Genomic DNA, 14257 nt, shown 5'->3' with positions numbered 1-14257 from the left:
TCACGTCCATCGCTTGGCGATTGACAAATGGACCAAACTTTCACTCAGGGTGTTCAGGCAAACATCGATCGATGGGGGAAAAAACACATAGCGTACAAACGAACGTGCTCCTACGCTTGTATAACCATTCTAGAAAAGTCCCAATAGATCGTTTTGTGCCTCCTGCGGCTGTGGCTGGGGTGTCTGGACAACTGACGGTATCGCGGGTGGCATGGGCGAAGCAGGTGCCCCAAACGCGAATCCTCCCAGAGGATTCGCGCTTGGCAGCTGCGCTGCTGGACCGCCCGCAACGCTGCCGAATATCGACACGAGATCGTCGAGCGGGTTGCTCGATGTTCCCGCGAGTAGGTTCGCCGCAGCGGGCGTCTCGGTGAGAACTGTCGTTGCAGCGAGGCCGGATGGCTGCTGCCCATCCACCCCATCTACATCTGAGAAATCGAGCAGGTTCTCCGCCTGCTGGCCTGCCGCCACGGTCTGCAGCGCCTTCTGCGTTGCAGACCGGTCATCTGCCAATCTGATAACAGCCATGAGAGCGTGGTGAGCTACAGAAGCCTGATGCGAAGCTGATCGAACACGCACTCTGAGTCTGTACCCCTTCGTTGCACTGAATCAATGCCGATGCGGCCCCGGCCGACGAATGTTTCTGCAGGCTTGTGGTACACGCTGGCAAGGCTTGAGATTTCTCCCAGCAATTCTTCAAGTAGTTGTGGTGACACGGTTGTCCGTGGCAGCGAGATTGGTGGTCTGTGTGAGAGCACGACAGCCTTGCCGTAAATCATTATCAGTACTCCAAGGTGCTCAAAAGTCAAAACAGTAGATAATACCTTGGCTGCGCCTGGATCTGTTGATAGCAGGCGCCAATAGATATACGCGCGATCCCGAACGTCTGGCGAGTCGCAGTCCTTCGTTGCAGTGTTGAGGATCCGTTGTACCAAGCCTTGCGAACTGTCCGGTTTCTGAAGGAATAGCTTAACGACCGCTGTTAATGTTTGCAATTGCACCTAGCACGAACGGAATCAACATCACTTCCGTTAGAAGCAGGTATCGAACTAACGGGATACGACTCTTCTGTGAACGTGTCTACGAAGATTCCCAGGAGCTCATCCGCGTTGTCTATCTTGTTGGCGTACTCCCCAATGATCCAGATGAGAGAGGCTTTTGCTTCCGGCTCGTCCAGTTCTTCCAGATTCGCGCATAGTGTCGGGATGACACCTTCGTAGGTGGAGGGGTATTTTCGGAATATATCCTAAACATGAAAAGTCAGATGATCAGATGTAGAAGAAGTCTTCGGGATTCTCGCCTTCATAACCACAACTGCTTCTTGGACGACATAACTGACACGGGTATTGATGAGATCCAGTAAGACATTGACACAGCGCTCAGCAGCTTCATCAATCTTGATGGCCGTCTGACCAATCGCCTTGATGCTTCGTCGTACGAAGTCGACGTCTACTTCCGAAGCATACCTGGGCGACCAATGAACACAAAATGGGCCAGGGCGTTTGGGATATACTCACTCCTTCAACTCGCTTAGTAGAGCATCTACGTTGCTCTCCCCAGCTAATCGGACCATGATGTCCAGCTTTTCGACCTTCACGTACAACGGGTCGTTATACTTGCAAAAGAAAACGCGCATCTCGTTCGAGAGGATCTCAGGGCGCTTTTGCAGGAGGAGGTTGATGTTCCGGAGCGCAACCCACTGCACTTCTGGGGGGTTCGAGAGAAGTGTGACGAGAGGTGGAGCCATTTTCCGGACGAGCTGCTTGGTGAGACTCTCGGAGTGTACACCACGCATATGAATCATGATGACCTGCACAAAAATGAGTGAAGATCCGAGGTTACAAGCAGAGCACTGGCCTTCATGGCGGCAAGGACAACACTAGCATTGGCGTGCTGAAACTGAGGAACGACGCGCTCGCATATGTGCTCGCTCTCCCGATCATCCGACGTCTCAAATCGAGCCAAAGCATTCAATATTGCTACACGCCCCCACTCAGAACATTCGTTGAGCGCGACAAGCAGCTTGTTGAGGATGGTAGAGGTGATGACGAACGTTTCTTTCGTCGAGCCAGAAGCAACAGCAGCGATATGGATGTCAGTTAAGGCCGCCACGGTATTCGCTACAACCTGAAGGTGGTGAGGCAGCTGGAAGTAACTTACACCGAACAACCACGTACCATAGGATTACTATCTCCGATCATGTCCTGCAACGTCTCCAAGAACCCATTCTCGATCACTAACTCGGGCTTGAGATCGTACAGCTTCGCAACACACAAGGCAGCGGTCTTGCGCACGTATGGGTTGTCATCGTGCAGACATTTCCGCAGCGGGTCGCACAGGTAGTCAATAATCTTCTCTGCGCGCAGGCAACCCATGGTCCGAATCGCGAGAGCGCGCACGAGCGGGTTGGGGTCATCGGTATCTTTCACAAAGGTGTTCACGGCAAGAATAACAAGTTCTGGTTGCGTCTTGGCATAATTCATGAGGTAGAGGTAGACGAGCTTCTTCTGCTCGAGGTCGTCTGTCTGCATGTTCTTCAGGACGTCCGGAAAGAGACCGCTGACGTCTGCAACCAACATTATAGAAATGAGTGGATTCAGCACATAGATGAGGTTGATCGACATACCCTTCTGAACGGTCATGTTCGCAATAACCTTCTTGATTGCATCCTTGCGCTTTTCCCGGTGTTCGCTGTTTAGGTCGGCGCTGAGCTCGAAATTCTCTCCCTTCCTGGGGGGTCCACGAAAACCGGACATCGCAAACTATATGCACAGAGAAAGCAGATAGTCCGAAGCCCCAGAGAGTGCACGGATGTTAATTGTCCAGACAGAGATTCGTTACGAGATACAACGCATAGCATTTCCTAAAGGAGAAAAACACAAATAACAACACTCAAACTTCCTTGCCATATTTGGACTACTCACACCTGCATCTGTGCCACCAGGGCGCTTAACAGAATGTCCGAAACAAATCTTCCACCGCCACCGTTCTCTCCTATCATTACTCTAGGTGCTTCGTCTATTATTGACGCTCCGATTGAGAAGGTGTGGGACGTACTGGTAGACTTCCCTTCATATGGTGAATGGTGCGTTCCCTCTCAAGAAACCCTCTCGTTGTGTGTCTTGACTGACACCTCATTAGGAACGATATGGTGTATGCGGTAAAAATGCGCGTGGATATACCTGTACTGAACAACTACTCTAGCCACGCGCAAACAATCGTGGACGAACATAAGAAGCCTCTCGACAGTCAAATACTCCAAGAAGGACGTCACCTTTTGATGGAAGTTCACATACCCCCAACGTCGGACAGGAGCCATAAACCTACTTCCCATGCGTTTGAACTTATTACAAACGTCGACCATGCTGCCCATCGTGTCTGCTGGGTGAGTACGTACCCGCGGTGGTTCATTGAAGCCGTGCGATGGCAGACCCTCAGCCCCGTAGATGGGGAGGAAGGAAAGACGAAATATGAATCCAGGGAGGTGTTCAGAGGTATTGGCTCTTGGATTCTCCGGTGGTTCCTGGCCGGGGGATTGCAGCAGGGCTTTGATGCCTGTGCTCAGGGCCTGAAGAGGCGGGCGGAGCAGGTACATCAGACATGAGTGTGCTTCATAGCCCTGGCATCTTCAACTAAGTGTTTTCCAAGTTTGTTATACAATTCTTCAGTGTGTTTCCCCCACTACTACCGTCCTCATTACCGACCAATTCACCTACCGAATTATACATAGTCCGAAATGTCTGCCGGACTGGAATCACTAAGTCAAAGGTTACTTCAAATTGGAGCTTCTGGTGAAATTGGCACTCAACGTTCTAGCCGTGAATTACATACTCAGAAGCTTAAGTGAGAGACACTGGCATTTGGGCAGCCTCGTTTCTTTCACTATCGATGGTACTTAGCCCTTGAGTATTTTCAAAACGCCTCCTTGAGTTTGGATTCGGCTCCTGAAATTGATACTGAAAACGCGAATCATAATCAGAGAATAGCCATCGCTACGAATGAAGAATTCGCTCTTGAACCTTACCGTACGGTTGTAATCTTTCCATCCTATCTTGATGCTGACAATTTCTGCATATTCCTAGTACAAAATTTGCAGTCTCCGAGTCAGCGACAGCATAATTTTTGGACAAAGAACATATCTGAGAATGTACAACTTCTCAAAAACAAAGGAACTCTTTGATGTCTCAAGAGAAGTCACACAAGTAAGTATCTTCCATAAAATGATATTCGACATCCGCCGTGTTCTTAGCAGAGTTGAACGGTGAGCTCGCGGTTGCAACAACGAACTTACATGACCATTTCAGGGGATGCACCGCTAGGAGCGGGATCGGGTTGCAATATGATCCGGTATGTACTCGAACGTTCTGCGGCCCTTCCACTAATACGATGACGCAAGGTCGGCCTCAGGCTGGAAGCACTGTGCCGACGCGTCTCGACCTGCTTCCCCGGTACGTAGGATCCTCGAACTCACTCGAACGTTGCGCGCAGGTCCGTTATATACCATGTTTCCTGACCGGGTTTCCCACTAACCGTAGTACACCCTTTCACATCATATCTGGTTGTACAACCCTCTCACAACCATATGTACAGCTGTTTCCCCTACGCATCATTTAATCGCGCCCACCCTTACCAGTATCAATCGTCGGACCCCTCCCCAACCCCTGATTCGTCCGACTCCGCATATTTCCGTGCACTCGCCGACGAGCAGGCCGCTCGCCAGCAGTACCTTGCCGCCCGCCGCGCACAGGAGGAGGCCCGTCAGCGTGCCGCCCGCGCCCATCTCGCCCGCCAGGCCCACTCACCGTACAGTTCGTACCTTCCTCACGATGGCGAGGACGACTTTGACGACGGTATGTATGGGTTCGGACCCACCGTACCCTCTCGGCAGCAGCGCGCAATGATGGAGGAGCAGCGCAGGCGAGAGATGTTGGAGCGTGAGCGTACCCGCTTGGAGGAAGAGCGCCGCATGAGACACGAGGAGGAGTGCCGCGAGAGAATTATTGAGGAGGAGCGTCGCCGGAGGGCTGCAGAAGAGGAGCGTCGCCAGAGGTTGATGGAGGAGGAGCGGCTCCGGCATATATTGGAGGAAGAAGATAGCCATCGAGAGGAGCAAGACTGGCAGCGCCGCCGTCAGCCGAACGAAGATGAACTCGACCCTCTCCTTCGTGCACTGGGTCTTAGCCCTGCAGGTTTTGGTCGAGATGAAGACATGGTATGTTCTTTGCTGTGCTTAAATTATTGGTTTCATTGCTAATAAGCCCGCAGAGTCCACGGCCAGGTAGGGCACCCACCCGTATACACACAGCGTCGCCGCCGCAACGTCGGCGACCTATGCGCTCTCAAGAACCCCGTAAGCCAACGACCGCACACCCGCAGCCTCACCCAGCGTCAAGCGGCCGGTCATTTTCCCTACCTCCGCATGCGTCCACGACCAAGCCAACATCTCCATCACCGAAACCACAACACGAGCCATCCCTCAACCCCGAACAAACTGTTGCAGCGCGCAAGATCCTTGCCGCCTATCGCACACACGCGTCTCGCGCACACGCCCTGCGCGCGATCGCCTCGCTCCACACCCGCTTCGCCTCGCTCAAGGCCGGCTTCGCCGGTCCGCCCACCATCGACTTTCTGCTCCCGTCCGGCGCGCACGTCACCGTTCCAGTCGAGTCGGTCATTCCGTCGCCCTCGGTGGATGCTAGGGAGGTGTCGGAGGAGGACGGTCGGCCGCGACTCGCATACACGTCGACGAACGGGGCAATTCACTCCTATCAAGAGGAGTTGAACCGTATCCTCGCGTCACTCGACACGGTGGAGAGCGGCGGGGACATCGGCGTGCGTGAGAGTCGGAGAGATCTCGCACGGAGTGTTGAGCAAGAAGCAGAACGCGTGGAGCGCTGGATTGGAGAAGTTTGGGATGAGTGGGTCCGCACGGAGGGCAGGAGGGTTGTCAGTCACCTTCCGGAGGACGATAAGGCGCAGGTGCAGTTGCAGCCTCGAGAGGCCGATGCGATGCCTGAGATTCATACCCCTACCAACGCAGAATCGACGACGATTGAGAAGGAGGAACCGCAGACTCTGCAGACGCTCCAGGAGCCTCCGCGGATTACAATTTCGGTCGTTGGGCCCGCTCTCGGAGAAGTATCTCCGCCAGAAGCCCCGCAGCTGCACGATGACTTGGAGCGCCAAGTGCGGAACGACGCTGGTGAACCGACCGTCGATACCCACATGCAGGTTGATGACCCGGCGGAGACATTCTACACCCCAGTGGATGTTCAGGCCTCGGAGTCCATCATATCTCAACCGGAGGTCGAGGCGCGGGCAACCACACGGAAATCCGAAGCGAACGCAAGCGAAGGCGTTCTCGAGACGCCAATTCTCGCGTCAGTCGAGACGAAGGTACGAGCTATCGCGGATGCGGCGTCTCTGTCACCGCTGGACATCCACATCAGTGACATTCAGACACCAACGACCTCTACGACTCCAGCCGCAACGATTGCCTCTGACATAGCGGTGGAAACAAATACTGCGGAGGAGTCGAGTTCTGCGCACGCGGAGTTGCAATATTCTTCGTCGGACATCGACTCTCCCGACGTGCCTCATCTCGACTCTGGTGTCGAGACGGACAGTGCGTCCAGTCCTCGAACGCCATCCCTCACGGCACCAAGTTCTTTGGTGGAGTCGTCACCAACGATTGTGCCGGTGGAACTGCCAGCAGTGGATCCGGAGCAAGTGCCAATACCGGACGACACACTCTCTGGCATTGAGAAACCTGCTGCACCTAGGCAAAAGTGGGGCGAGGTGGAGATCTTCGACCTGTTCTAGTGGACTCTTCGGAGCATATTATTGTACGATATAATGCTGATCATGAGGCAATCATTCTGATGTAATACGGCGTTTGAAGGTGGTGAATGAACGATACTTGCATGTGTATGGCTCCTTAGGTTGCCAGTGCCTATGTTTCGTAAAGCCGCTGTCTTCTTCGTGATTTACAGATTGCGCAGAGGCGTATAGCTTTCGGTCTGCGGGTGATGACTCTTCATTATCGTTCCTACTCACTTGCCTTTTATGGCGACCGGGGGTTAAGACTTTCGGGACCATTAATATTGCTTCCGCTTATGTTGAAGGCCGTGGTGACTTTAAATTCGTATGTCCTCATCGTTATCCATTTGGGAACAACTATGGGACTTTGCGAGGATAAATACCTTGCGGGTGTGGATGAATTGCAGAACTCGGGCGCCGCGGAGAACAATAATGATTTGTTTGTCCGTATTTGTCATCGAAATGGCTTGTAAGTAGCAACCATTGTTTCACATCTTTTGTTTCTTGTTCCCGAATCAGAAACGGTCTACAATGCGATACCGACTGGGACACAGATCAACAAAATGCACTGTTCATAACGACATACAAATTTGGTCCATCACGTCGCCTCCTCCAAATTCTATCCCGTCAGCGAGTCTGCATTTCTTCTCCACGCAAGACTCAGGCTCTCTTGCTCTTTTGGTGCTGGCACCGACGTAGCTACTCGTATAACGCTCTCTAGTCATTGCAACTCGCTCCTTAATATTTGTGAACCATGGCAAATGCACGATGTGAGTTCGATTTTATATCGTTTCGCGGCAGTGAATCATGACGATCATGCGATAGACATTTTCATTGGCCTGAATGTTGTTCGCGCTCTCAGCATCGTGGCTCTTGTCTTGCTTTTCTCCAGTAGCATTGCTACCTTAGTGCAGGACATCAAAGCTGTGAATGCCTTTATTGCTGAGGGAAAACCTACAGGCAACAGCACACAGCCTGCATGCGAGGTCAATCCCGAATATGTCCCGTACGTCACCCTCATTCGCCCTCTCTTCCTTATCTTTACTAACACCTCAATCTCAGTGGGAGCACAGTGCCGAACCAGGCTGCGGGAGCGTTCTGGGCGGTGCTCAATCGCCTGCTTATCATCTTCCAGGTGATCGTCCTCATTCTCTCCGAGGTCCGCTGGCCCGCCGCTTTCTTCTCGCGCTTCTTCCCTATCCTCGGTGACGAGTTTGGGTTGGGGGCACTCGGGATCATACAGGGCCTGTGCGTGTTCCACCTTATGATGCAATCACCAATGTTCTGACTGATGTGCTCCATCCGCTCTCAATCACAGTCTTGGCGCATCGGTCCTGTCACATCACGTGGACGAGTTCTCGCTCGTCAGCGCATTTTTCCTGTTTGCGCTTGCCTGCGTCAACATGTTGCTCGGGCTCCTCTTCCGCGAGTCTGCCAAGGCTCGCCGTTCCATCCGTGCCTGGCGGGGGCGCAACAACGACAACGGTACGCAGGACCTCCAAGGAGCCCCGCCTTTCGTTCGCGACATGCCCGGCACCTCAAGCGACTGGGCCGACAAGGAGAAGGACGGAGCGGACGCAGTGCGCTCAACAAGCTCGTCGAGCGCACGAAACGGGATGGGGTTCGGACGTCAAGGTGAAAAAGCCGCACTAGCCAGAGGTGGATCTCTCCTTTTTTTATGTTACCGCGGTGTCTGATACGTCGTCGTTTAGGCGAGACCGTTACGCGTCCGGTAGAGGCTCTCCCAACATACGCACCTCGACCGACAGCGACGCCCACCACGGCCGGGCGCGGATTTCCCATCCGTTCGCCCAGGCCCATGACCGAATCAGATGTGACGGCCGTTTAATGTGGAGCCATGGTTTCTCATTCACCTTGCAATATCCGCGCATGGCGCAGAGGCGTGTACGCCATTAGCTAAGGGCCACTTAATGCCCGCTCAATTGAATTGAGGAACGTCGCTCTCTTAGATACTGGCGCCGGCAGGACCGTTGCGGCATCCTCACAAACTGTTTGTCGTTGTGATATCGACTTTGCCGACCTTGTTGTAGCCCATAGTCTTTCTGCAATGTACAGTAAGCAGCCCAGCATTTTTCATTGGAATTTCATCGTGGCAAGGAACAGCGTCGGTTTGGTGTCCATTCAGGACGTGACCATCCTGAAGTCGCCGTATCCGAACAACCACTCAAGTGGTAAAGGGTATTCGGCAGAGAACAAATTGACCTTGCTTCTAATATCATTGCCAAGGATCGCAGACGAGTCTGGTTTCACGCCATGAAGACTGCTCTTTGATTGTCGTTGAGTCACCAGAGAGTGCACCATAAACCACACCACAACTTGAAAGCCCACTGCTTTCGGTACCATCTGAGAAATGAAATTACTGACAGGTCGCCTGTACGCAGATTCTTTTCTCATTCTGTGGGTCATAAAAACCCTTGAGGTTGCTAGAAGTTGACCTGAAACACACGTTAGAAGCGTGTTTGGCTTGCTGATGAGCATCAGTCACCTTTTCGAGAGCCGTTATAATCTGTCGGCCTCTCCGTACAGCAGCCCTACACGGAGAACTTTCTCCGAGATGCTCCGATCCGCAAAAAGAAACAAGAAGTGGTGTTTTCTGGTTGTCCAAGGCAAGCATGTAATCCTCATAGGCATTATCATCCAGTCCTGTAGAGGTGTCGTACTGTGCATCGCTCCAGTGATAGTAATATCCCGCTCGGAGGGACTCCAGGGCGCGCTGCCGGAAGCAGAGCACGCGATGGTACACCCCCGCTGTTGCGGTCTCCATCTCCGGTATAAAATAATCCCTTCTCTGGAAAACGAGGTGAAGAGCTGCCTGTCTTCCTTCCACCTTCCAGCCATGCTCTATGGCTATAAAGTATGCCCGCAAGGGAGCTGCTACAGTGAGTTGGGTCCATTTCTGCGTTGCATACCTCACCGCATCATTAACCTCGTACTTCCTCGCTGCAATTAAGAGATCGCGAACTGTCATAAAATTGTTGATGCGCGATACGAAGCCAGTTTGATAGCACGAATGTAGGAGTTGGAGTAATGTGACAGACGTCTCAGGAAGGACGAGACGGCGACAAGCTCTCCCTTCCTCGGAAGGTTTCACGTCTTCGTTTTGGGAGAGCATGCAGCGAAAGGTCGGTGAGGCCAGCGTCAGGATATAGTCATGCACATAAAACTCCCTCCCATCTGAGGATTGCAGGATAGTGTTGGCCGTCGTAGAGTAGTCATGGGTAAACTGCTCGGGAAGGGGAGCTGGGAAATTATCACCGGCAGTCAGCTGCGAATTCACTGCATGTTTTTGCATTTGCTCTCGCACTAGCCGAACCCCAGAGACTGGACGTAAAGGTTCGACTTGGAATGGAGTTCGGCCCCGCCACGATGAAAGACTCGAAGAGACGGAAGGTGACCGCGTCTCCAGCGTGGGTCGCTCAGGCTGGCAGAAGGTGAACGAAATAATTTTCTGCTTGGTCGAGATCCGACGGTATTCAAGGAGACGATGGAATGCTCCCGCAGATATCTTGTCGAGCGCAGGATCATAATCGAATGTCCGCATGTTCAGACTCGCGTCCGCTGCCGCCCTAGCTTCAGATTCCAGGTGAAAAATGCATGCGATAGCATACACGCGAATTGGGGATTTGGAAACAAAGACCACCAGAGCCGTCTTGAGTTTGGTCCCAATGGCATCATCCATCTGGTACTTCCTCGCAGCTTCCAATACCTCCCATGCATCATCCACATTATCCAGGACCGGATCATCCATCGGGTAGCACAGACGCAACAAAGTGTCCAAAGTCTGGCTTGTCTCGGTGACGGATATTACAGGAAGTCCAGTTTCCGCATGTACGTCCTCAGGTGCTACGACACTTGGCTGTGGCACAGCGAACATGTCTTCGAAGACGGACGATGCAAGGGACAGTACCTCCTTGTGGGCATGGAAATCGACATTGTCGGAAGTACGAAGAATGATGCTGGCTGAGGGCTTGTCGAACGGCGCCGCCGCAGTGGTCGGCTGGGCCATAGTATGCTGGACAATATGTCGAGGAGGGAGTAGTAAGCAGCAGACCTTGAGCCGATGGCATTCGGCAGCGCGAAGTTGTTTACGTCTTCCGGGTACATAGGCGCGTCACCACGACAAAAGTTTTCGGGCGCTCCGTCGAGGAATCGGGGACGAATCTGCCAGGGCAGTATCCTAGATCGTGGCCGGTAACGCGGTAACAGTGTACACGGAGAGGAACTTTGGTCCTTGCCATGAAATCCGACTTCAAGTGATTTGCGTGACACGAGCGAGTTCAGAAGGATTTTGCCTCCGTGTAAGCAGACAAAATAATCCCTTTCTGAGTGGGGAGGACGGAATAATTAAGAAGGTACCTTGACATGCGTTCCCCTCTCCCAAAGGTGCAGAGGACTACCAGGAATTTTGGAAAGTTCCCCCCCCGCGCCGATGCGGACAGTCCGCGCCGGGAAGGGCCCGGCGCGGAGGAACCATCAGCGATACCTCCGAACCGGCGCTGTTGCATTCATTACACGTTTCCGCCACAGTCTCGCACAGAGTGGTCCAAAATGGATCAGTCTCAGCTGAAGAATATCAGAAGGTTAGGCCTTTCCAAGGTTGGTGAGGACGCTCAGGGCCAGTTATGGAAGATCCAAGCAGATGGGAAGTGCGTCCTGATGGACACAGCTGTTCTTTCTAGTAATGGTTAGCTGAAGTGTTCTTACCTGTGTAACTTTCTTGAAACTGTTATGTGTTTGTATTCTTCCACAGAACCCCCAGCGTACGACATTTGCATAGTTGTAAAAGAGCAGTTTACCGGAGCCCCTGACCATTGGTTGCTTTACGTCGGACCAGAAAATGAATCGGGCAGAATTATCCAGGTATCCCATTCCTGCTACGTAGTAGGTCACCTTACAACGTGCTGAACGCTGAGGTTGGTATGCAATCCGTTAGGTGAAAGGTGATACGTTCCCCGGCATGACACGCCTAGACGCGGAGACCAACATTTTCATTTCCGCATCATACCGATACTCCCGAGTCCTAGGGAGAATTGCTCCGGATAAGGTGGCTGAGGTTGTGAAGATGGCAGATGAGACGGACCCACCATCTGCGCCGAGATTTGCCCCGGACCTTCCGAATTGTCAGGATTGGACGCGCTGGGTAGTAGAAAAACTGGAAGCGAAGGGTCTTGTGCAGGAAGGGAGTGCCCAGTTGCTAAGCAATAAAAAGGGTGGATTTTGGAGGTAGATATATGCGGACTATTGTCGGCATCAGTTCTGTAATAGAAAGAACCAGTCCTCGTGATCATTGGAGCTAGTGTAGTACTAGTAGTAGTGAGCTGAACGACAGCGTCCGTTGGCTGTTGACATCCAGAGAATCACATCGCGTTATACCTCAACCATCCTACCAGCCAGACGCCGTACCGCTCCTGAGCCGATGTAGTAGCTAGCGTCACGTCGCAACTTGCGCGGCATTCCGTGCATGGTGGTACGCTTGGACGCTGACGTCTGGCCTCCTACCAGTACAGTGGAAGGTGCGATGGCAGTTGCGCGGGTTCAGCATCTGCGGCGCTACAGGCAACGAAGCACGTTGTCGTAGTGGTCGAGTTGATATGGTCGTCCCTAGTGTATCTCGTGGGCGGACAATTCAATGCGCGTACTGATGTGCACGACTCACCGAAACTTAAGGTAGGACCAATACCCCCACCAGATTTGAACTCAACCAAAAGCACGCTTGTCCTGAGACCTGAGCTTCCACTATTGGATGATAGCCATATTGAGGTAAGCAACTGTCCAGAGGGATTGGTAAATAACTCTTTTAGTGCATTTACCGGCAGTCATTGCTGTCATGCGGGCTTAGAACCTTCAGAATGCGAGCTCAAATAAGGAACATAGCACTGACTTATACGCACTCCAGTCTTTCTTTACGCTCTTCTTGTATTTAAGATAACGTCGATGGACAAGCCCTGTTCAAAAAAGTACATGACGAACACGGTTTAATGTTTCGTGCATCTCTATAAAAGAATTAGTGAACAAAGGGGGTACCCATGCTCCAAAATCGTTCAAATCCTCGATTTCACTACGGTTCATTGTCAACGAGAATTCCCAATAGTCAGGATACCATCCCGAAAACTCCCAATCAATGATACCCGTCACCTTCTCTCCGTCGACAAGAATGTTTCGTGGGACGAAGTCGCAGTGTGTCAAGACCGACTTGGAGGATGACGGCAGAAACGCGGTCACCTCAGCAGGGGTATAGCGGCGACCGGCTGTGGCAAAATACGCATCTCCTATTGCCTTACGGAAAGTAAGATCGTCCGCAAACGGACCAGTGAATTGGCGACCTGGTATGGGCACTTCGGTCGATACTGGTCCGCCCATAGCACCGCACACGAAGGCGCCGTTGCATTCTGCGGGTTTGGGTATTTGGCGGAGTTGTGTAAGGTGCCCTTTGAGCTGGGAGACGATGGAATGTCTGGATTGTGAAGGCATGGAATCCCAGGATTCGGAGAGTGGCTTTCCCGGGATGAAGGACATAACGAGAAAGCCCGTCTTGTTAAATTGCGCCCAGTCTGTGACTCGTGGAACGGGTATAGAAGTGTGCTCTGAGACGAGCTTCATCGCATGGAATTCGTTCTCCTTAACGCGATGTCCAAACTTGTAGATGAGCTGCCCATTATACAGTTGGACAGTGGCGCCCCCTTGATGAGATAGCGTCTCGACGGTAGGCTCCTCGACGTATTCTGAGCCATGATCTGCTGGTGCACTATTCATTAATGCAAGGGGAAATCAGTCACAGTCCAAGAGGTCAAACAATACACTGGTTACTACTAACGTCGTGCATGTAGTGGTTTCTGAACCCATAGAGTGATAAAGCGAGAAATACAGGTAGATTCGAAGATGAGCTCGGTGTCACGGCTACCGCGACATGTCACAACTGTCACGCAGAGTTTGGATCCGTCTCCCGCGAAATTTAATATTTTCATATCGTTGTGAGCCAGAAGCTGCCAGACACACCCTGCGCAATCGCAATCACCCATGTAATGCCTTACAAATTTTTGTCATAGGCGTTACAAAAGGGAAAAGTGTCGCTGGTCGTTACGCAATTCCAATGCTACCTACCTATTACGATCTCGTTTCCTGTCACAATGACATCTAGATCTAGGGATCCGTACTCATTTCCAGGAAACAACACCGATTGGATTGACAATCCTCAACCCTGTCCATCGTCGACAACTTGTGGTGCCAAGGAGTGTATGCGTCTCGTCTTGAATCGGTGAGCTTCTATTACTCCTTCACATTTTATCTACCATCATGATAAAACCCCTTCTCCATCTCGTTGGACCGACTACCTCAGGTCTTGCCGGACAGCTACGGACATAGATTTACTGAATTGCCATTCGCTTTCCAGCTCTCCAGATTCCTACCGTCAAGCTGA

The 14257-nt window shown here is 52.2% G+C and overlaps 7 protein-coding genes across 7 annotated transcripts; 4 read left to right on the top strand and 3 right to left on the bottom strand.

The window, feature by feature from the left end:
• Positions 1-129: 129 nt before the first annotated feature.
• Positions 130-2756, bottom strand: SCP_1002190 (AP-1 complex subunit beta-1; the record flags this gene model as incomplete). The annotated part of the gene is made up of 9 exons (XM_027762086.1): positions 130-514; positions 580-764; positions 825-1001; positions 1055-1246; positions 1301-1466; positions 1518-1810; positions 1858-2127; positions 2178-2566; positions 2627-2756. 9 exons carry the CDS (start codon positions 2754-2756, stop codon positions 130-132), a joined length of 2187 nt encoding a protein of 728 aa, XP_027617887.1.
• A 201-nt stretch (positions 2757-2957) lies between these two features.
• SCP_1002180 (hypothetical protein) lies at positions 2958-3604 on the top strand (the record flags this gene model as incomplete). Its single annotated transcript, XM_027762085.1, has 3 exons — positions 2958-3085; positions 3142-3153; positions 3205-3604. The coding sequence occupies 3 exons, from the start codon at positions 2958-2960 to the stop codon at positions 3602-3604; spliced, it is 540 nt and encodes a 179-aa protein (XP_027617886.1).
• A 978-nt stretch (positions 3605-4582) lies between these two features.
• On the top strand, positions 4583-6822 carry SCP_1002170 (hypothetical protein; the record flags this gene model as incomplete). Its single annotated transcript, XM_027762084.1, has 2 exons — positions 4583-5212; positions 5266-6822. The coding sequence occupies 2 exons, from the start codon at positions 4583-4585 to the stop codon at positions 6820-6822; spliced, it is 2187 nt and encodes a 728-aa protein (XP_027617885.1).
• A 751-nt stretch (positions 6823-7573) lies between these two features.
• On the top strand, positions 7574-8668 carry SCP_1002160 (hypothetical protein; the record flags this gene model as incomplete). Its single annotated transcript, XM_027762083.1, has 5 exons — positions 7574-7589; positions 7645-7825; positions 7882-8067; positions 8138-8478; positions 8532-8668. The coding sequence occupies 5 exons, from the start codon at positions 7574-7576 to the stop codon at positions 8666-8668; spliced, it is 861 nt and encodes a 286-aa protein (XP_027617884.1).
• A 595-nt stretch (positions 8669-9263) lies between these two features.
• On the bottom strand, positions 9264-10846 carry SCP_1002150 (hypothetical protein; the record flags this gene model as incomplete). Its single annotated transcript, XM_027762082.1, has 2 exons — positions 9264-9275; positions 9326-10846. 2 exons carry the CDS (start codon positions 10844-10846, stop codon positions 9264-9266), a joined length of 1533 nt encoding a protein of 510 aa, XP_027617883.1.
• A 356-nt stretch (positions 10847-11202) lies between these two features.
• On the top strand, positions 11203-12067 carry SCP_1002140 (hypothetical protein; the record flags this gene model as incomplete). Its single annotated transcript, XM_027762081.1, has 3 exons — positions 11203-11524; positions 11591-11700; positions 11774-12067. 3 exons carry the CDS (start codon positions 11203-11205, stop codon positions 12065-12067), a joined length of 726 nt encoding a protein of 241 aa, XP_027617882.1.
• Positions 12068-12789: 722 nt separating this feature from the next.
• SCP_1002130 (Phosphotransferase family protein) lies at positions 12790-13683 on the bottom strand (the record flags this gene model as incomplete). Its single annotated transcript, XM_027762080.1, has 2 exons — positions 12790-13585; positions 13655-13683. 2 exons carry the CDS (start codon positions 13681-13683, stop codon positions 12790-12792), a joined length of 825 nt encoding a protein of 274 aa, XP_027617881.1.
• Between the last annotated feature and the right edge of the window lie 574 nt (positions 13684-14257).

Source organism: Sparassis crispa (genome assembly GCF_003851025.1).
Source record: "Sparassis crispa DNA, contig_000009F, whole genome shotgun sequence".
Taxonomy (NCBI): domain Eukaryota; kingdom Fungi; phylum Basidiomycota; class Agaricomycetes; order Polyporales; family Sparassidaceae; genus Sparassis; species Sparassis crispa.
This window is presented reverse-complemented; position numbering and strand designations above follow the sequence as displayed.